The sequence below is a fragment of the Mytilus edulis genome, chromosome 3 (assembly GCF_963676685.1).
Source record: "Mytilus edulis chromosome 3, xbMytEdul2.2, whole genome shotgun sequence".
Classification (NCBI taxonomy): domain Eukaryota; kingdom Metazoa; phylum Mollusca; class Bivalvia; order Mytilida; family Mytilidae; genus Mytilus; species Mytilus edulis.
The window spans coordinates 103,055,934-103,078,564 of NC_092346.1; the positions used below are offsets into that span (position 1 = coordinate 103,055,934).

General features: G+C 33.0%; 1 protein-coding gene across 1 annotated transcript; it reads left to right on the forward strand.

Annotated features, from left to right (window-relative positions):
- The first annotated feature begins 60 nt into the window (after nucleotides 1-60).
- Nucleotides 61-21,620, forward strand: LOC139518054 (X-ray radiation resistance-associated protein 1-like). The gene is made up of 14 exons (XM_071309705.1): nucleotides 61-192; nucleotides 6,665-6,876; nucleotides 7,438-7,582; nucleotides 8,141-8,238; nucleotides 10,570-10,715; nucleotides 11,229-11,330; nucleotides 11,672-12,006; nucleotides 12,953-13,167; nucleotides 13,434-13,646; nucleotides 14,369-14,962; nucleotides 15,696-15,849; nucleotides 19,114-19,226; nucleotides 19,774-19,944; nucleotides 20,603-21,620. Exons 1-14 carry the CDS (start codon nucleotides 93-95, stop codon nucleotides 20,723-20,725), a joined length of 2,721 nt encoding a protein of 906 aa, XP_071165806.1. The 5' UTR covers nucleotides 61-92; the 3' UTR covers nucleotides 20,726-21,620.
- Nucleotides 21,621-22,631: the final 1,011 nt, after the last annotated feature.

Below are 22,631 nucleotides of genomic sequence, written 5' to 3' on the forward strand. Positions count from 1 at the left end.
TATTGAAATGGTTTTCGTGAAAATAAATAAAAAAAATGTTTTGATAAAAACCGTATAAACGAGACTTGTCGTTTCCGTAGAGACGTTTCAAAATGGCGTCGGCCCCTTGGGTAAAATATGATGATGGGACTTCAGATGGGTTTTCAGCCAATTGTTTTCCTGTTCGAAGTCTTGTCAGACATCCAGATGATGGTAAACAAGAAATATTCATTTTATGAATACAATTTATTCTCTTACGACGAGTAATGTCCACAAATAATAGATTGAAATAGGCCCTAAGTCTATCAAATCCTTTCAGACTCTGTTTAGTTTTACTCCATAGACTAATACCGGGCATAGACCATAGACCAGTCAACATACACACGAATCTCGGGTTGTCCATAAATAATAGAAGCCATATCCTTATCAAATTCTTTCAGTCTTTAACTCTTTAATCGACTTTCATATGAGGCAAGCATTATCTGAGAAAGGGGACAAAGTCGGTATAAATTATTTTTTAATAATCAAGACTAAATGATTACCATGTACTTCTTAAATTATTAAAACACCCTTTACCCAATGCTAAAGCCCAAATATGGTTATATCATCAGGTCACATGATTACCGTATAATGTTGAAAAGTTTACCGTAACTTTAGTCTTTAGTAAGTGTCCCAAATGACACTGTAAACACTTGTGTACGTTTCCTCTTTTGTAGTTTCTTCACATATGTAATGTTCACTCATGTACTTAATTGAAATTGTGGCTGCTGCTTAAAAAATTTTGACTTAATTTTGATATAGATTTATAGTGTTTTTTGCTGTATAGTGTTTTTGAATCTACCAGACTCCTTTAAATAATTTTCCAGATGGCACAATATCTCATTTCGATTGTCTCTATTAATTTCTTCTTCATCGATTCCTAATAAGGTGTCTAAATCCATGTGTATATTTCCTGTAATGAAGTAAATAGATGTTCTCATCCTCTCTCTAGCCTCCTCATAGTTAGAACAATGTAAAAGGTAGTGTTCTACAGTTTCTGGCTCTCCACAGGAACAGTTTTTGTCTGATGATGGTATAATTTTGGATTTATAATCATTTAGATCACAATAACCTGTTCTCAAACTAGAAGTAATTGAAAACGACCATTTGGATGGTAAATCTTTTGGTATTTTCTGACAGACTTTTTGATGATAGTTGTAATAATTTCTGCCACGTTGACTTGATTCCCATTGGTTTTGCCATTTTCTTAAAACACTTTCTCTTGCTGCACGTTTTATATCCTGCCTGGTTACTTCTGATGGTTCTTCTATTTTTTCAGCTTCTTTAGCTCCTTTTTTGGAAAGAAAGTTTACTGTAACATGTACATTAGCTAAATATAGATAACTGTAACCATGGAAAATCCCACTGAATGGATAATTGAACCTTTTTAGATATCAACAAGATACTTATTTATCCACTGGATAACTTTGATCCGCCGGTTCGCTCTGAAATGCCGGTTAAATCTCAACCACTGGTTAACTCAACCGCCGGTTAAACAAACCGCCAGTTAAATCTGAACTGCTGGATAACTCAACCGCCGGTTACCATATCTATATAAATAGGGTGCAAACATTAATCCATCATTCTGCCTCTGATGAAGGTCCTTTTCGGACCGAAACCGGTCAGGCTATAAAACATCACCAGGCGCTGTTAATTATGTGTATTGGTATATATACTATATTTTTATGCTTTTACATTTTTCTCACTGATACACATAGTTAATATGGCTTCTACTAACGAAAGCTCCATTTGGAGCTAATGTGTTTAGAGACTACTTATGTCAGTACACCTTTCCTATATTGCCTATTGATTTTTCACTGACATAGGAGCTCTAAGCGTAAGCCTAGCGATTACCTGAAATTGATGTATATATGTAATACCTACATTACAAACTTAAGGTGTTGAAAACTTCTTAACACTGAGGATTAATATTTGTCTACCTTTGATCCTAAAATGAGTACTAAAGGCTTAAATGAAGCATTCTCAATAAGAACCCCCCCCCCCCCCCCCCCCCCCCTAACCAAATTTTGTTTGGTTAGGGGGGGTAATAGTTTTGACTTGATGTTTTGGCGTATCACAAGCTAAAACGTCAAGACTGCATGACTACCATGAAATACTATTATTAAACTTGATATTTAGGTGTATCATAAGCCAAAGATCAAGACTGCATGACAACCATGAATTACTATTTCAGGACTTGATATTCAGGTGTATCATAAGCCTGAGATCAAGACTGCATGACTACTAGGAAGTACTATTTCAAGACTTGATATTTAGGTGTATCATAAGCCAAATATCAAGATCACATGACTACCATGACATACTATTCCAAGACTTGATATTTAGGTGTATCATAAGCCAAAGATCAAGACTAAATGATTACCATGTACTTCTTAAATTATTAAAACACCCTTTACCCAATGCTAAAGCCCAAATATGGTTATATCATCAGGTCACATGATTACCGTATAATGTTGAAAAGTTTACCGTAACATGTAAAGAAAGTTTACTGTAACATGTACATTAGCTAAATATAGATAACTGTAACCATGGAAAATCCCACTGAATGGATAATTGAACCTTTTTAGATATCAACAAGATACTTATTTATCCACTGGATAACTTTGATCCGCCGGTTCGCTCTGAAATGCCGGTTAAATCTCAACCACTGGTTAACTCAACCGCCGGTTAAACAAACCGCCAGTTAAATCTGAACTGCTGGATAACTCAACCGCCGGTTACCATATCTATATAAATAGGGTGCAAACATTAATCCATCATTCTGCCTCTGATGAAGGTCCTTTTCGGACCGAAACCGGTCAGGCTATAAAACATCACCAGGCGCTGTTAATTATGTGTATTGGTATATATACTATATTTTTATTTTTTAATAATCAACTTTTAAATTTAAAATCTGTTAAAAAAGAAACAGAAATACCGAAACAATTACTACGTTGTTCCTGTTGTTAGTCGTGACGTAAAAGTGATGTCATTTTTAATGTAAACAAAGATTCATCAAAAACAACAAATTTACGGGAAACTATTTTGTATTACGGAAACAATATGATGCTCCTTTCAGTATTTTACAAGTTTTGTAACAAAGGGGACTGGAAGAAAGAAAGAGATGTCTGTGCAAATGCGGGGAAATAAAAAAGTTAAAGATTTTGAGTTCATTAAGCCAAATAAAAATATATGTGTGGTTCCAGTAACCCTACCTACCCTACTCTTCTTCTTCTTTTTCTTCCAGGTAAGGAACCAAATTCAAAGTTTTAATGTATGAGGTCCCGCGAAAACTAATGCAATGTCGGACAACACAGAAAGTTTTCTCTAGGCTATTTACAAGATAAAACGTTCTCTCTCTATATATATACAATTAAAACTACCGTATTTATTCTATTTAAAGCCCCCTTCTAATTAACGCCCCCTACCGAAAATCGTGCATTCAGAACTTTTGACTTCTAATAAACGCCCCCATTTTGTAGTTAAAAAAATAAAATTGAAACTTATCCATTACAATATTGTTAAGACATCGACCCGGTCACTCAGAAACATGAAACGAAAAAAATCAATTATGCCCATGTTTTAATCCACTCTGATAATCCAACACAGTGTGAACAAGTTACAAAAATAGATCTGTCAGTTACACAGTACGCTGTTGGAATTATGTTCCATTGATGTGCACGCTTGTTCATTCGTAAATTTAAACAAATTATTTGATGAGGTCACATTTATAGATTATGGAGACAATAAGAAACATGTGTATGTTACTATAGTCTGTTTCAACAAAATTCAGGTAAAGGCCAATGAAGTAAGGTACAAATTCGTTTCTCTAATTGACGCCCCCCTTTCGGAAATTGTCTTCGCCCCCGGGGCGTTTATTAGAATAAATACGGTATGTACAGGATGTTAGTCTACATTTTAGCAGAGCATGCCTTCAGGGCAGCTCTGAATCCATCAACTGTGTCAGCTGATGTTGCTGATGTTGGCAGTTGGTCCAGTCTCTAATGGTCCTTGGAAAAATGATTGTCAGAAGGCGTCTGTTGTGGCCCTTTTTTGGAAGAAGCGGTTTTTACCTCTAGTCCGGCTATCGTTTGGCATCAGATATTGGTGCCTATCTATGTCTATCAGATCATGTTGGATTTTAACAGTGTACGAATCACATCGGTTAACTTGAGTATGCGAGTTTGCACCATGTATCTATCTTTTTTTTTGCGTTGAAGCTCATTTGCCACTTATCTTCCCAATCTTCTAATGATGTGAGATCTTTCTGTAGTAGGTCACTTTCTGCTTGGTTACTGATAGTTCGATAGAGGAGGATACTCTAGATTTGTTAAAATAGTCTCTTAAATAGCCTACCCTAAAGATTTTTTTTCCATTTTTCATTAAGCGCTGTGAAAGTCAGAATGTTGCTCCCATATAGACTCAATGTAAAAATAAAACATAAAATTAAAAAAAATCCCTACCTACATGTACCTACCCTATTATTTTAAAAGATGTAACTGGAACCACACATACTTTTTATTTGGCCTTAGTAGAATGAAAATCTTGGATATATATTATTTTTTTCATTTTCTTTTTTTATTTTTCTACCGTAATAGGGGACTTTGTAACCTTATAAACAAATCTTGAACTATTTGTATGAATGAATTCGGGCCCCTGTTGGTCTGGTGATAATCGACATAAACAACACCATCAAAATATTAGTTCTTACTGTGTAGTAACATAATAACAATTGTTATTATACATTACAATACAATACAATACAATATCTTTATTTTCCAAATTAAAGGGCCCATTAAGAGCATAACATTAATTACAACATGACATAAACATTACAGACTGAGAGTGATTAAAGAAACATAAAATAATAATTCAAATGTATGAGGAAAGGACCAGTGGTCAAGGGGAGATAATTTTGATATCTATTAAAGTATTTAAGTTAACTAATTTTCTGATTTTCTAAGTTGCAGGCCTTTATCGAGGTATGCACATAAAATAGATAAAAATCTGCTATCTTCATTAATCATGATTCATGAAAAAAGATCTTTTCTGTTTAAATTATCTAATATAATCAGTCATATCTCTTCTGAGGTTATTGTAAAGAGGGCATTCTACATTACATATATATAACAAACAATTCTATTGGGTTACACATTATCACGTGACGGAATAATTCAGGTAATTTTTCTTAAATTGCAAGGAAAGACGAATTACCCTTAAAATTTACATAACCCTAATATTCACTGGTGAATAACCTAGTGAGTTTCTAGATTTGTACATGAGTTATCTCCCATGAACATGATGTCACGTACAGACATAAAAAAACCAAAATGGCAGTGTTCACGTTACACTGGAAGCCCATCGAGAGACAAACAAATTAGGCTTTGGACATGTATCTAGTGCCAGAAGCCTATGATATCTCTTATAAATGGTCCTTTTCAGGGCCATCAATATTTTACAAAAAAATTCTTCCTTTGTTCACCCAGCTGTACCTTTGAGAAATTCTAGAACACAAAAGTATTTTCAAACGTCAGCTTTTGTTTTGTTACTAAAGTCGTAAAGATAAGTGTTTAAAAGTGCCCTTCCACTGTTAGTTTGGTACATGTATAATAAAACAATTGTGGTCTCATAGAATCGATGAATATCCAATATTGTTAAGCCTTAAAAGTTATTTCCTTTCGGGCTGCTCCCTCAGTGAAATAACCTTCTTGTGTTGACAATTTTGGATATTAATCTTTTCAACAGGCTATAATTGTATAATGTGACATTGGATTAGGAAATTAATGAGAATGTGCAGAAATTAAAAAGTTGTCTATATTGTTAGAAATTCCACCCATTCAGTAACTCCACCGTTCTAATTACTCCAACTATTTACTTCGATCCTTGTGCCTCTCTTCTGAAAATATTTAGTCTGCTATATTCTTTTACCTTTAAAGAAAACCATTTGTTTATGTCACAGTCTGAAATCAAAGGTAGACAATACAATTTAAAAAAACTATGGAAAGCCAAACATTTTTTTTTATGTTCGCCCGAATCCCCCTTGAAAACAAATAAGCACTGTTAAAATCAATGTTCTGTTCGAAATTGTGACTGTTAAAGTCGAGGTCGTGAGTACAAATAACTCCACCTTGAAAATTCCTGGCTACAGGCCTGCTTCCGAAGTGCTAATTTTTAACCTTTTTCAACTGGACCAAATCACTACGATACTTTAAAATTCATGACCCAAATTATTTGACAGTGTCATTTCATCCCTTGACTTGCTGTTTGAGGCATAAAACTTAAAGAAATACATTTGGAAGGGGTATACAAAAAATTGGCAAGTAACACACTGTTCACACTAGGGACTACATTCGTGGACAACGAAAATCAAGGGATGACAAATTGTACATGTGGTCTCAGACCTTTGGTCCAGCAATGCATGAATCACTTAACTGGATCAAACCAATTTTTACTGGTCATAACTGCATGCCTATAAATTTTGTCATTGCTAAAGCTTCATTGAGTGGAATATAACAAAACAGTAGTCATATGAATGAGGCTTGATTTGATTGTTCATTCTAATCTCCTTCTGAATAAAACCACATAAGGTAAAGGCCCAATATTTGATGAACACTATATATATATATATTATTATGTTTATTTATAGTCAGTGGTGCATGGCTGTTTGAACAAAAAGCAGAGCAAAGAAGAAGATTTAAGGCTGTGCTTTGTACAAAGCCAAAAACATATGCACAGATAAAAGAAGAAAGAAAACGATCAGACCGAGAAGGCACATCCTTTAATCCTGCTGAAATTCCAAACTTGGATGAGGATGAAGAAGAACAGCTGGAGGCACCAGCATTGGATGGTTTCTTCTTGGTATACATTTCACATTTTATTGTCACAATAATATATAATCATAAAAGAATCAAATTAAAATTATTATCAGTGTTTTGGTCACCTGTTCAAGTTTTCTTGTTTAAATCGTTGATTATTATTATTAATTGAATATCATTTTTTTGATTGTGTAATAATGCATGTTCAAAGTATTTTATTGTTTACATATTAATTTTTAGGATACTCCTTGTATTACCATTAAAGTATGATTGGTTAGGAAAATGCATTACAAAACACAACTGATATATATAAAAATAAAGAGACGTGATATGATTGATATTTACCAGAATTCAATTAAAGTGGATGTCTAAGCAATTATAGACAACCCTATGGCCTTCAATAATAAGAAAAACTCCAACATGAAAAATGTCAAGCAATTCAATTGGAAAAAATAACAGCGGAATTAGATAAAGATTCCACAAGAGAGAAACAGCAGAATTATATATAGATATATGTGTACATTGTAAACCTACTTTGATAAACCAATGTGTCAGTACTTGCTATAAATGTTGATATGCTATCCAATAATTCTGTATCTTTTAGATGAGACATTGTTGTGTTGAAGACCCTTCAGATTTATGTTCTGTCAACATAGCTGGAAAAGAATTGTCAGAATTCAAAGAGGAAGATTTTGCACTTTTCGATAATGTTGCATATGTGAATGCTTCTGAAAATTATCTCCCTTTTGGTAATTATTTTTTTAAGAAATTAATCTATTGAATGTGAATTACTTTCGTCATTATATGCCCTTCACAACAATAAACTTTTGGTCATTTGTGTGTATGTCTTAGCACATCCTTTAATATCTCAATGCTGACAAAACTATAATTACAGAAGGTTTTTATTGTAATAGGACTTCAATGTTGAATGTTCCCACAATTGGAACAAAAATAGTTTACACAATTATTGGGCCCATAAGGATAAACTTCTGATTTTGAAAACAATCCGATTTCTTGTGTTAGAATTATTAAACGTTAATCATTTAAAAGCATTTGACAACTAGTTTTCTATCACTTATCTTTATGAAATTTTCAACAAATCTTCAGGTTGATAGAAATAGATGACTGATGTTTATTTTCTATTTTAAGATTATTCAAATATTCAGTTTGTACAATAATACAAATCATAAAAATTTTCTTTTGTGAGATCAATGATTCTGAGTTCCTAATTTTATAAATTGTAATGATAATTTGTCAGTATTTTCACATTCTGTTACTTGTACTTAAAGTTGACTGTATACTTTCAGAGGCGTTTAGAGGTTTTCCAATAATCAGAGAACTAGAGATTCCACTGAATGGCCTCAGGAGTATAAGATTATCTCCAGGGGATTATCCTACCTTAGAGGTAAAAACTTTATTTAGTGTAAACTATAAAGTCGTAGGAATATAAGATTAAAGATTCACAGATATAGACAATAAAAGGCAATATTCAAATAATAATTTAATTAGAGACAAAGATCTGCCATCAACACTCGATTCTAAAAAGAAAATCAAAACAATGATAAAACATTTAAAAAAAGATATGACATATATCACTTATATATATTATATATATAAGCAAATTTACAGATCTAACATTGTTGGGTTGATGTTTAGACAAGTTGTATATACATAATGTACACAGCCATGTATCTATCACCATCACTGCTGGTGATCCCATGGATAAATCTGTTGTGGAGTTGTCACTGGCTCAGACGTACTTATATAGACGAGTTGTATATATATACATACATAAAAATTAGATACCATCTTCATGCCTTATATATCATGTACTGCAGTACGCCGCTAGATTAAAACTGATGTGGAAAGGTACCACACGGCCAGTGAAAGCTCTTTTTTAGAGAGCCCAGGTGGTCGTGTGGTCTAGCGGGACGGCTGCAGTGCAGGCGATTTGGTGTCACGATATCACAGTAGCATGGGTTCGAATCCCGGCGAGGAAAGAACTAAAAATTTGCGAAAGCAAATTTACAGATCTAACATTGTTGGGTTGATGTTTAGACGAGTTGTATATACATTATGTACACAGCCATGTATCACCATCATAGATGGCGATCCGATGGATACATCTGTTGTAGGGTTGTCACTGACTCAGACGTACATACATATATATATATATACAACTTGTCTAAACATCAACCCAACAATGCTAGATCTGTAAATTTGCTTTGGCAAATTTTTTGTTCTTCCCTGGCCGGGATTCGAACCCATGCTACTGAGATATCGTGACACCAAATCGCCTGCACTGTAGCCCTCCCGCTCAGGCGCGTAGCTCCCTATACGCCAACACGCAGTTGCGTGCACATCAATTCGGCATGCAAAAAAAAAAATGACAAAATAAAATTTATAAATTAAATGTTTGAAGGAAACACATATATGTAATCGCTTTTTTAAATGATGTAATGTCATTTAATAACGGCATTTGGTTTCAAAATTAAAGTTTTATTGGAGATGAAAAGACAAACAGTAACTTGCATCTATTACAAGATTTGAATTTGTTATACTCTAGTAGTTTCGGGGCACATTTTACAGAGTACGGTTTCACTGTTTGGACTGCGATGTACCAATTGACATTATATTTATCATTACCCTTCGATATCGTTGAAAGTATACCAGGGCAAAGTGTTCGACAGACTACCAGAGCCAAACCCCCCAGCAAACTCGCTAAAACAGTATTGGAAAGTCTCATTATATTTTGCGTTCATAGACCACATGATAATGGAACTGGAGTCGCGTCTGATATCATCAGGAAATCGCTTCTATGCGCATTATCTGCTTCCTTGTGTTGTCGGTAATGCAACAAACGAACGAATCTCTGCATTGTTTGAGACGTACGAAACTGGCCTGGCATATAATTTGTCAAATGCAATCGGGAGGTCGCTCGATGGCGAACACGAGTGCTACCGCGGAGAGATCGTTCAGTGTACTACATCTGTTGAAAACATATGTATGATTAACCATGAACAACTACAGCTAGGTTATTATCGCTAGCATTACTGCATTAAATTCATCGGGATTTCAGTGTGAATATTGACAAAGTAATAGAGACGTTCCCAAGAGCAGATTTTTGAACAATTTTGAGTAAATTCTGTATCACAAAAATGTGTTGCTTAAATATTCAATTAATTATGCTTTACTCTATTCAGAAGTCAAGATTTCTAAATAGTTTTGCATTCATGAATGGTTTATAAGTCCTATGTACATCACAACATGTAGCTCCTCTTTTAACCGTTCAATGACCGAAAACCGAAAACAAATAAAATGTTTGCATAAAAGTTTCCCAAAATTTTCCCGGTAGTTGCTTGCAGATCGTTTCTTTCTAGCTACGCCCCTGCCGCTAGACCACACGACCACCTGGGATTCAAAAATAAAGCTTTTGGTGGCCGTGTGTCACCTTTCCTCGTCAGTTTTAATCTAGCGTCGTACTACAGTACATGATATATAAGGCATGGAGATGTTATTGTGGCCGTGTATTACCATGACAAGGTTCTGACTTTTATAAGCATGTGAACTCATTTTCTTGTGAGATCTCAACCCTCGTCCTGTCACTCCATATTTTATCTCGAACAAAATGTACCTTGTTGCATTAAGGAAAGAAATGTATATTTATAAACATTGACAGTGTAGTAGGTATTGAAGACTACATGTTCTGATTTGATTTTGCTTTTTTTTGTTACAGATTGTAGATATCTCTTATAACAACCTTTCCCATGAAGATATACTGTCACTGGGTACATTACCTAACCTTAAAGTCTTACATCTGACGGGTAATAATTTCCGATCCTTACCACCAGATATGGCATTACCCTTCCAGGACAGTACAAGGTATATAAATGTAAAACTGTGGGTTTTTTAACACCTTTGTTATAAAATGTAACCAAAAATTCTAGATATTATTAGTTACAGTGTGCCAGTGACCTTATACAATATATATGGGGTCAGTTAATTCCATATGGGGTGAGAGCGAAGTAGATTTCAGTTATACAATGAGACGACTCTTCAGTTCTTGATATTGAGGTGCATTTTGACAAAACACAGAAATTATATTTTTGACAGAAAAGCTGCATTTCAGTCAAAAAATAAAATGGAAGATGTGATTCTATTTTTTCCGACAATAAATGGAAATATATTAGACAGTATTTTGACTTCCGACTACTGCAAACTTTTTATCTTTAAACTACATGAGAGTGTAAAAGGTGTATACACTCTCATACCCATGTAGTTATTTGGAAGTTAATGAGAAATTGTTTTTGAGGCAAGATATATTAATGTATCAAGACTTGAAGGAGATTCCAAGTAAACAGATTTATTATTTGTCACAATTTTCTAATTTCATAGTAAAAGAAAGATTCCACGTTTCCGTAACTTAGAGATACTGATGCTGGATGATAACAAACTGTGTTATGTTGCCTTATTTGCTGCTCTAGCTGGTCTAAGAAGGTAAGTTGCTTCATTATCTAGGAAATTGAGGGCTTTTCAGTTCACTGTATTGTACTCTTTTTTTTTTTAAGAGCATTTTTAACACCAAACTTAATTCATGTATTCAAGTTATAGATTTTAAATGTCTATAGGGCGAAAGGTTGGAACTGAGTAATATCTGAGAGTGATGTTTGCTGTTGATCTGAAAATTGAAATTGCTTAATATTAATTGATGTGTTTTCAGTAAGTCAGCTTTTAACTAAATCCTTTCCTTGGAGTTTGGTATTTTTGTTATTATACTTTTTTATTGTATACTTTGGAAATGTAACAACAACAATTTATATATTATTTTGTACTTTTAGACTTAGACATCTTAATTTAGAGAAAAATGAAATATTTTATGTTCCACAACTGAAATCAGTAGAGGGAAGTATGGTTGTGAGTGAAGATGATTCAGGTGAAAAGCGAAAAAAATCCGGCAAGAAAACATCAAGAACACCGAGATCTAGTCGACACAATCGTAGAAAGTCGGACCACACATCAGAAACTTTACCTACTGTTCTATCAGAACCTGGCGTTCCAGTGAATACAGAGGCTTCAATTCCTGTTCCGGCTAATTCAGAGGTTGTCTCAAATTCCAATGACAACCCAGATACAGAGGTTAAGGCTGACATTGATGTGAAAGAAGTTAAAAAAGGTAATTCTAAGAGTATGTGAAATACTGTTTGATGTTCACTTTACCTTTACTATTCTTTTATATTTTAGTTTCTGTATAAAATCACATAAACTATTTAGATTGGGGGTTCAGACTTTCTGATTTTCTATCCACAAATTATGTAATAAAATGATATGAAGTTAATACATAATTCATTTTTTTCAGTAGAATCCAAAAAGTCTTAGATATATAGTTTAAAAGTATAAAAGTGTCAAAATAATTTAAACTTCTTAACAACCAAACTCTGCAAAAACAGAATTGTTCATGTTTTTCTTACAAACATCAATGGAAATGATCCCAGCAATAACATATAATTGTTTAAACAAAATCTTGTGGTCTAAATTTTGAGAAATAGCAATTTATAGTGAAAATATAAAAAAAAAGATGTGGAATGATTGCCAATGAGACAACTATCCACAAAAGACCAAAATGACACAGACATTAACAACTATAGGTCACTGTACGGCCTTCAACAATGAGCAAAGCCCATACCGCATAGTCAGCTATAATAGGCCCCGATAAGACAATGTAAAACAATTCAAACGAGAAAACTAACGGCCTTATTTATTTTAAAAATTGAACGAAAAAACAAATATGTAAGACATAAACAAACGACAACCACTGAATTACAGGCTCCTGACTTGGGACAGGCACATACATAAATAATGTGGCGGGGTTAAACATATTAGCGGGATCCCAACCCTCCCCCATAACCTGGGACAGTGGTATAACAGTACAACATAAGAACGAACTATAAAAATCAGTTGAAAAAGGCTTAACTCATCAAATGGACAAAAATACAAGTCGACGTGGCCGGGTAAAACTGTTTTTTAGCTGCATATTAAATGTGTTCTAATGATATTTAGACACTTTTAAACTATGGCATGAATGAATATTGGTAGTAATTTTATTTTAACATTTTTTCCAGAAGAGCCAGCAATAGATTTAAATGAAGAGTTTGAAGACTTCTCTAAAACCTTGGCAGACTTGGATATAGATACAGACTTGCCAACAGAACTTGAGACTGAATTTTCAGCTGATGGATCCAAAAATCCTATTGTGGACAAGTTTGGGCAGGACCCTAAAGGACCACCATTACCTCCCTTCCCAGAACTTAGATATCTTAATTTGTCTTATAATTTGGTAATCTATTATCTATTTAGAATTATACACACATACAATAAAGTAGTATAAAGTTGTAGTTTTAAGAAGTCAAGAAAAGATATGCATGTGTCATTTGGTTTCTTTTTTTCTTTTTAAGGCAATACTAAAAGGATTTAATTGCAACGCATGCAGGATTTTATCTCTGGCTCTCTTCAGCGTTAGAATCTTCATATTTTTCCATGTAGCAAGTTGATAATTACCTTAAGTCAAGGTATTAGAAGATATATTGTCTGTTAATGTTTTAGATTGCAGAGGAAGAGGCATTATTATCTATAGCAGCTTGGCCGATGTTGTCAGAACTGCTGATAGCAAATAATCCTCTGACAACAGAGAAAAGTGGTGACCCTCCTTTACTCAAACGATTCTTACAAGATAGACTGGGGATACAACTTGTCAGGAAAAAGGAGACAGAAACAGGAAAGCCAACTATTGAAGTCCCTGCCAGAAAGTCAAGAAAAGTAGGAAATTAGATAAAACAGAACCTATAGTTAAAAAAGCACCTGTTTAGTGGTCAGGGGAATAATTTTATTGGGATTTTATACATAACATTACTGTTGTTCATATTCTGATCCAATTCTATATGTTCACTTTGAGCACACACACTTCTGAATAATCCTCTTTGAAATTCCATTTTTCACAAGTTTATAATAACTCTCAAGATAATAAATATAGCACAAACTTTTGTCTGCAGACCTTCCAAATTTCATAGAGAATAATAAAGAAATTTTACTGTTGATATCTTGTTTGTAACTTGATTGAGTTGGCTGCCTTCAGTTACATATCAAAAATAATGAGAAATAGAATGGAAAATATCTGGTTTTCTAATTTTGAAAAGCCTGGTTTATATTTGGACATTCTTATAAACTTATGTTGAGAAAGAAAAAGAGAGATAAGTTTTTAGGTCCCAAAACATTTTATACAAGGAAGTTATTTAAGGTCAAAGGAGTACTGGAAAAACCTCTCATCATTTGAAAATCTTGTATGCATGGTTTCACTAAAGAAATTTCTTATTCTTAACAAAAAGTTATAAGCTTGCATTATGTTGTACAATTAGATCTTTAGAAAATAGGCATAATCAGTTTTTAATTGACTTTTTGAGATTTTACTCATGTCTATGCAAACTGGTGTACTAATTCAAATTTTTTTTTAAAATAATTTAGTTTAATGTTGTAATTTACAGGTTTCAAGTAGAGTTCCAAAGATTCCTAGGGTATCAGTAGAAGAGAGGCTCATGCTTGAAGCTCCACCTAGACCACCATCAGTTCCTAAACCATCACATATGAAAGCCCTTCCACCAATACCGCCAGCTAATAATAAAAATGGTCACCATTCAGGAGAAAATAATATACCATCTAGTCCTGTCTATCAGCGTGCATTTTCAGAACAATCTGAGGAAGTTCCTAGTTCACCTGTGTATAAAAGACAATTTTCTGAGGAATCTGGAGGAGTTCCTGATTCTGCTGCATATAGACGAGTTCACTCACAAACACCTGAATCAATACCAGGAGAAAGTGATTACAAGAGAAGAGTATCTGAAGAATCAGGAGGAATTCCTGAATCTTCTAATTACAGGAGAGCTCATTCTGTAACCCCTCAAAATATTCCTGGAGAATCCGATTACAAAAGACAATTTTCACCTCAAGAGCAAACATCTGATAATAAACGACCACACTCAGCAGGAGCAATGCCACAACAGAAGGAACCTGATGATAAACCAGAATCAAAGTCAGCATGGTCAGAAGCACAGCCTGATCAAGCTTTCTTTATGACTCAGGTAAAGCCCAGTTACTTTTGAAAGTTTTCTCTTCATATTATAAATTTTATGTTGACTTCTTAGTGCAAGATCTAGAAATCCATGAATTTATTTTCATTACAATTTAGAAAGAAAAAAATATTTAGATTTTAGTTGCAATTATAAACTTAATCAGGGTCACAAAATATTGTTAATAAATAAATTTTATAATATTGAATGTAGGGTATAATGTTTTTGAACAGTCTGTCTGTCAGTCCTGTTCTTGTAATCTCAACTCCTCTGAAACCACACAACGGAATTTCATGAATCTTTGTAGATGATAATGAAATGATAGGGCAGGAAATTATGGTACAATTCTTTTTTTAGGAGTTATGCCCCTTTGAATTTATACTTAGAATAACAGTCATCGCAACTCCTCTGAAACCAAAGAACAGAATATCATGAAACTTTGTAGATAATAAGGACCTTCTATGTACATGTGCATGTCCACACAAAAAAGTTATCAGTTGACTATTGTATGAGTTTTTAGTCTTTAAACTTAGAAATCTGTTTAGATTTGTTTTTGTATTGGGAGGAGGGGGTATGTAAGGGTGTTCTCAAAGGATTCTTGAATTTAATTAATGCTAAAATATAAGTAGTTGCTAATGATTAGATGGTACATTTGTTATAGAATTAATTGAATTGATTGAAGGCAGTTATGTAACATAAGAAACAAATTTTATAAAATTATATGTTTAAATGCATTTGATTGTAGGTTGATGACACGGAGGAAGCAAAGACTACAAAATCAATACCAAAAAAAGAAAAAAACAAACAAGGCAAATCCAAACCAAAACTGGATGATAAATATAAAGGCTATGAAATTCTTCTTGATTTCGAAGAGGATCCTCATTTTATGGATCCAAAAGGTAACAAGTTTCTATCACAATGCTGAGAAAAATCATTATATTGAATATTCTACAAAATAAAAACAACACAATCAACATTTTTTCTTCATATCACGTAAGATCAATAAGCTTAGATAAAAGTCTTACATTGTGTAAGCATTTACTTTCTCCTGAAATTAGGGAATAATTGATTTTTTAATTTCAAATTCTGAGCACTAAAAATGAACAACAATTAAAAATCTGCATCAACCAGCTGATACCATTTTAGATTTAAATACTTGGACCTAAAGTGGTATTATTCCAACATGATTTCCTTATTTACAATACTTGAATGTGATTGGTCTATTACAATTTATGTCCTTAAAATACCCTTGGAAAGACAATGTTATCATTGTTAATGATGTGTAAAGTGGGCCATTGATCATACAAACACTACATATTAGTCCGACTGACATTGTTTCAGTTTGTAAGTGTATCAGCCCAGTTTACACATCAAAAGTGTCAAGATAAAATGTTTTGAATCCTGTAGTATTTGCTTTTTATACGCCCGTCAAAATTTTGACAGGACGTATTATGGTATACAAATATCCGGTGTTTGTGCGTCCGTCCGTCTGTCTGTCTGTCCGTCTGTCCGGTGTAAACATGTCACACTGTAACTTGAGAACGACTTATCCAAATTTCATGAAACTTAATATAGTTGTTTCTTATGATGGTCAAATGATCTGTATACTTTTTGGTGAAAATAAGATTAAGCTTTTTGAGTTACGGCACTTTATAACTAAAACAGGGGTGTGTTTTTTTCACATGTCACACTGTATCTCAAAAACGATTCTTGATTATGACCTAAAACTTTAAACACTTCTTAGTTATATTAATCTCAATATCTGTATACTTTTTGGTGATGATTCAAAATTTCATTTTTGAGTTGTTGAGTATTTTGTAAAAAAGGGGGAGTTTTTTTTTACATGTCGCGCCATATCTCAAAAACTATTTATGATTATTGCTTAAAACTTTACACATGTCTTTGTTATATTAATCTCAATATCTGTATACTTTTTGGTGATGATTCAAAGTTTCATTTTTGAGTTATTAGTATTTTGTAAAAAAGGGGGAGGGTTTATTTTACATGTTGTGCCGTATCTCAAAAACGATTTATGATTATTGCTTAAAACTTTACACACTTCTTTGATATATTAATCTAAAGATCTGTATACTTTTTGGTTTTGATTCAAAATTTTATTTTGGTAAAATTTAGTTTTTGTAAAAAAAAACAGGGTGGGGGGTTTCACATGTCCCGCCGTGTCTATAAAACAATATATGGTTATTGCTTTAAACTTTCTCATAAACTATTTATGATTATTGCATAAGACTTCCACATAAGACGTCGGGCGTATCATGCGCTCATGGCGCAGCTGTTTATTTGAAATGTGAATATTGTCATTATTTTACAAGTAGACATGTCATTTTGTCTTACAAATTATAGTTGGTATTCTTGTTTTTTCATAATTGCATATATATCTTGTAACCAGTTGTAATGTTGTATAAATTATAATTTGTACAGATGTTTTGTATAAGTTATCAGTGTTTTGTGAACAGCTTAAGACAAATGGATGATGCAAGCACACAGTCTTTTGTTTTGCATATTTCTGTCAAATTTTCACAACTACAAGATACAGTCTAATACTGAGCATTGATGCACACACATTATAAGATTTTATGGATAAAATTTTGGTATACGGTGAAAAATAAACATTAAATTTAAACCATTCAGGTATTCTCATTTCCAGCTTGAGGACAAAGAGAATAGCACTAAATGTTAGGTTGATATATGTGTATTTGAATTTAAGACATTAAACTGGTACATTTTAGAAGATAAACTTATATCACCTGGTGCAAGGAGGTATGTTCAAAAAAACTTATAATTTTTACAAAAACCCGGTACAAAATTTAATTTGTTCAAACTTACATCTTGTGCAAAATATATATGTGTTTTATTTCCATGATCTTGTTTGGTAAAAATATTATATTAACAAGAGGCTGTCACAACGACAGCAAACCGGATTTATTTACATTTATTTGTGTCCTGGCAATATCACAAGAACCATTACTGATGAATGGTGAAAGTGAAAATCATCAGTATCAAATTTGACCTCCATATTGTCATCAGTATCAACATTTTGAAATAATAATATTTGAAAAGCTTAGATTGAATGGTTCATGAGTAAATGCAACAACGTGAATGGAAACGCCATTTTACGATCTTTCAAGAACCATAACTCCTGAACAGTAAAAGTCAAAATCGTCATTATGGAACTTGACCTCTATTTTGTCATCAGTAACAACATATTAAAATTTCAAAAGCTTTGGATGAATGGTTCATGAGAAAATGCACGGACACGACGGGAAACACCATTTTTCAATCTTTCAAGAGCCATAACTCATGAACGGTAAAAGTCAAAATCGTCATTATTGAACTTGACCTCCATTTTGTCATCAGTAACAGCATATTAAAATTTCAGAAGCTTTGGTAGAACAATTCATGCATAAATGCACGGACACGACTGGAAACTCCATTTTTCAATCTTTCAAGAACCATAACTCCTGAACGGTAAAGGTCAAAATCGTCATTATTGAACTTGACCTCCATTCTGTCCTCAGTAACAACATATTAAAATTTGGGAAGCTTTGGTAAAACAGTTCATGAGTAAATGCACGGACACGACTGAAAACTCCATTTTTCAATCTTTCAAGAACCATAACTCCTGAACGGTAAAAGTCAAAATCGCCATTATTGAACTTGACCTCCGTATAGTTGTCAATAATAACATATTAAAATTTTAAATGCTTTGGTTGAACGGTTCATGAGTTAATGCACGGACAACATTTGATTGCCGCCTTTCAAGAACCATAACTCCTGAACGGTAAAAGTCAAAATCGCCATTATTAAACTTGACCTTCGTATAGTTGTCAGTAATAACATATTAAAATTTTAAAAGCTTTGGTTGAACGGTTCATGAGTTAATGCACAGACAACATTTGATTGCCGCCCGCCCGCCCGCCCGGCCGCCCGACCGCCCGGCCGCCCGACCGCCCGGCCGCCCGACCGCCCGGCCGCCCGCCGTACATCCCCAAATCAATAACCGACATTTTTGTCACAAAAATCCGGTTAAAAATCATCTTATGTGAGTAAGATTTGCTATAAGTGGACTATTCATAAAGACCAATACGGTGAACAATTGCATGTCACCATAAAGTCATCAAGGTTGTTTTTCTTTATTTCATCAGATATGCAAGGCAATGTTAAGGCTTTAAAGTTTGCACTAGGACATGAACTTGTATATAGGGATGCAGCAGCCAGATTGGATCGCATAGAAAAATCAGTTGAACCGTATAAAAAGGTAAGAAAATATTATTTGAAATTCTTAATTTTTAGCCATCACTTGGGTAGTGAATTATGTTGTTGCTTGACTGTTGTTGCTGTGTATGTACGTTTTCAGTTAAAAGATTTTATATGCTTTTTTTTATATGGTACAATACATTTGTTGTGTCAAATGTAGTCATTTTGTATTAGCACTAAGTATCAATTTTATTTTTTCTGTAAACCAATAAAAAAAAAATGAAAATGAAACCGTTAGATATTCAGATTATTTTTAATATATACAATGAAAACTATTAAAACTGAACACTGACTAAATAAGAAACTGGTATACATCAGGACATATTTGAATATATATTTGGATATTTTTGAATCATTGGAAATTGATGCCAGTCTACTCAGAAGATATAAAACTTTTTTTTTTTAATCAAGACTAAAACCACCTAGATGAACTTTGGTAAGGAAGATACAGGATATAAATGGCCATCATATATGACTTCGATTGTGAGAAATCATATAAAGTGTGCCTTACTTAAACTGTAATGATGATGAATTTAATTATTTTATAGTGGGAGATGCCACCAAAGGTACAGAGGAAGACTAGGGGAGAGAGAGTGGATTCTGTGCTTACCAAGCTTAAACACCGTGAAACTGTAGATGAAGCCAACCTTAGCAATGTATTGAAGGATACTCGTTCTAAGAGAAAACAGTTCCCCGAGGCACAGACTCTACTGGCTGAGGTTTGTAGCAGTTTTATACCCAACTCCTATTTATAATATAATCTCTCAAAAGAAATAACAACACAAATTGCGTTTCTGTCTACTTTTTCTATTCATATAATACCAGTTATATTATTGTTCTTTTTTTCTCTTGAGACATGAAATGAAATATGCAGCAGTTCTCGAAAATAGTATGTCAAATGTGGCAACTTGAGAATCTTCTAGCCCTGTGTCTCTAGTTAAGGTAACAGTTTGTAGATTAACAGGTTTTAAGGTGTTTTTTGGAGGATTACTTCAGAAATTTATATTTTTGAAGGCTGAGTTCCTATTGTTCTAGTTATTGTACCCATTGAAACCCTTTTTCACAAGAATTTAGTTGCTTGACAAGGTGACTTGTATACAGTCACACTTTTTATTTGTTAAAGTTTCTGAACAGAGCAACATAAGATCTATGGATATATTATAAATCATCACTTTTTTTTCAATTTTCCACTGTATATATGTGTCTGGTAAAAGCAATGTTTGAATTGTTTGTAACAAATCAAATAGAATTCTTTTTTCCAGATTCTACAATTTCTATTTGTCATCGTCTTGGTTTTTTTTACAACATTTAGGCCATATAAATAACAGTATAAATGTCTTAATTACTGAAAGAAGTTAAATGTCTTTATACTTTTAGATTCAGAAAAGATACAACACAGTGAGGGTTAATTCAATGAAGGAAGCCAGAGAGGTCAAAAAGGTCATGACAGGAACAGCTCATGATTTATCTAAGAAAGCAGAGATATTAAAAGCAACATAGAACTTTTAAGTTGATATTGTTTAACTCTTGTAAGTGAGAAAGGACATCAGTATCATTGTAAAAATAGATAAAGACATTAGCTTTACACGATACAAGACTATAGCTTGCATAAGATTTCAATGGAAAGAAGTATATTTTGAAATATTAAGCCTTCTCCTTCTTTCAACTTTCCTGTGTCAACATTTGATGTCCCTTATTCAACTATCATATGATATTGTCAGTGTTTAATTCTAGAAACAGATTAGCTGCATTGCTTTTATTGTGGTCTAGAAATAAATGATTTTCAAGGATTCTTAGTTAAAAGAAATCATGTCAAGGAGTGTCATGTCAAGGAGTGCAAATGCTTTCCTGTAGTCTTATTTCAATAAAAAAAAATATGATACCACTAGAGTCAAACAGTTGATATTTAAAAAAAAGAATTTATCAGCTGAAATGTTGTGTTTGCTCCTATAATTTAATAAATACTTACAGTTTAGATTCATTTAATTCTTGGATGTTAAAATTCCAAGAAAATTCAGTAATACTACAGAACATAAAGCTTTTGTGGGGCACTGATCTTAAACATGCTTTGTATAAAAAGGAAAACCAATAAGTAGTAAGAGATATGCTCAAAAATGAATTGCTTTATTCATATTTAAATTTAATATTACAATTTCTACTTTTTCACCCAGAAGAGATATATTGAACGTTTACTCTGCATATTGCCAGATTATAATGTTCATATTTTGCATAAGATAAAAATTGTGACATTTTGTATTGTTGTGCATGTACAATTTTGTAAAAACCAGGCTGTGATAAATGATACAATTTAAAGTGTATTCTGTATGTATGTAAAGTTGTTCAAGTTCCACAGATGTGAGTGCTTTTTATTGTTAAATAAATGTATACAAACCTATAGCAGTTTTTTCATGAGAATTATTTAAAGCAGAACAACTGAAGGAGTCAGATTTTATAATAACTCTTTTTCCAGTACGTTTGTTTTCATCCCCTTGCTACATCTGATCCTTCCCAATAACAAAAACATGCAACAGTTAGATTGCTTACATTTCAATATTGGTTGGACACAAGAAAACAAATATAAACTTTGTTTAAATGTAAAAAAAGTTTCCCAATTTTATTAGTGACTTTTCCTTTTCTTAGTCTTAGATTCATGTCAAGAATTTCAACTTTCTTTGCTATCAAAGAAGTTTCTAAATCAAGTCTACATACTCACTTGATTTGTATCATTGTGAACAGATATGGTAAAAATCCCACGGTTTGTGACCACCAAGTGTTAGAAGTCCTATTTCCACGCCTGGTAAACCATCTAATCTCAACCAAATGGTTGAGACGGAAAAAAGTATTCTGGCACTTCCTGTTGAGCTTTTCTGGTTCAAAATATTGAAAATAAACACAGGATAGGTCGAATTTTCGTCGATTTACTGAAAATCTACGACTTTTTTGTAAAATCGGAGAATGTCATGCCATAGTTGAATCATAATTGTAACTAAATATGTCTCTTCTTGGTTTAAAATATTTTAAATTGAAGTCACAATCACTTTTCTCCTACGGATTATAATGTTTACATTCTTTAAATCCGATAGAACTGCTATGATATTAATGACTTAGCAAGAAAATATGTCAATTATTTGTGTGGTTTTTTTTTTTTTAGGCTTTACGATAACCACGTCTGTAAATTGCCCAAATATTTTGTTGTCAAGCCTACTCTGAGCAGAAAAAAAAAAAAAAAATATAAATGGTTGAGATATAAAGGTATTGGTTGAGTCTTTCTGTCACAATGTTGAGACTTTCTGGTTACGTTGTACTATTCGAATTTACCTTTTTTTTTTACGGTTAACCAGATTCATGTTTTCATGATTTGGATGAATTCGATTCGATTCCTAACAGACATTAAAATCTATTTAAT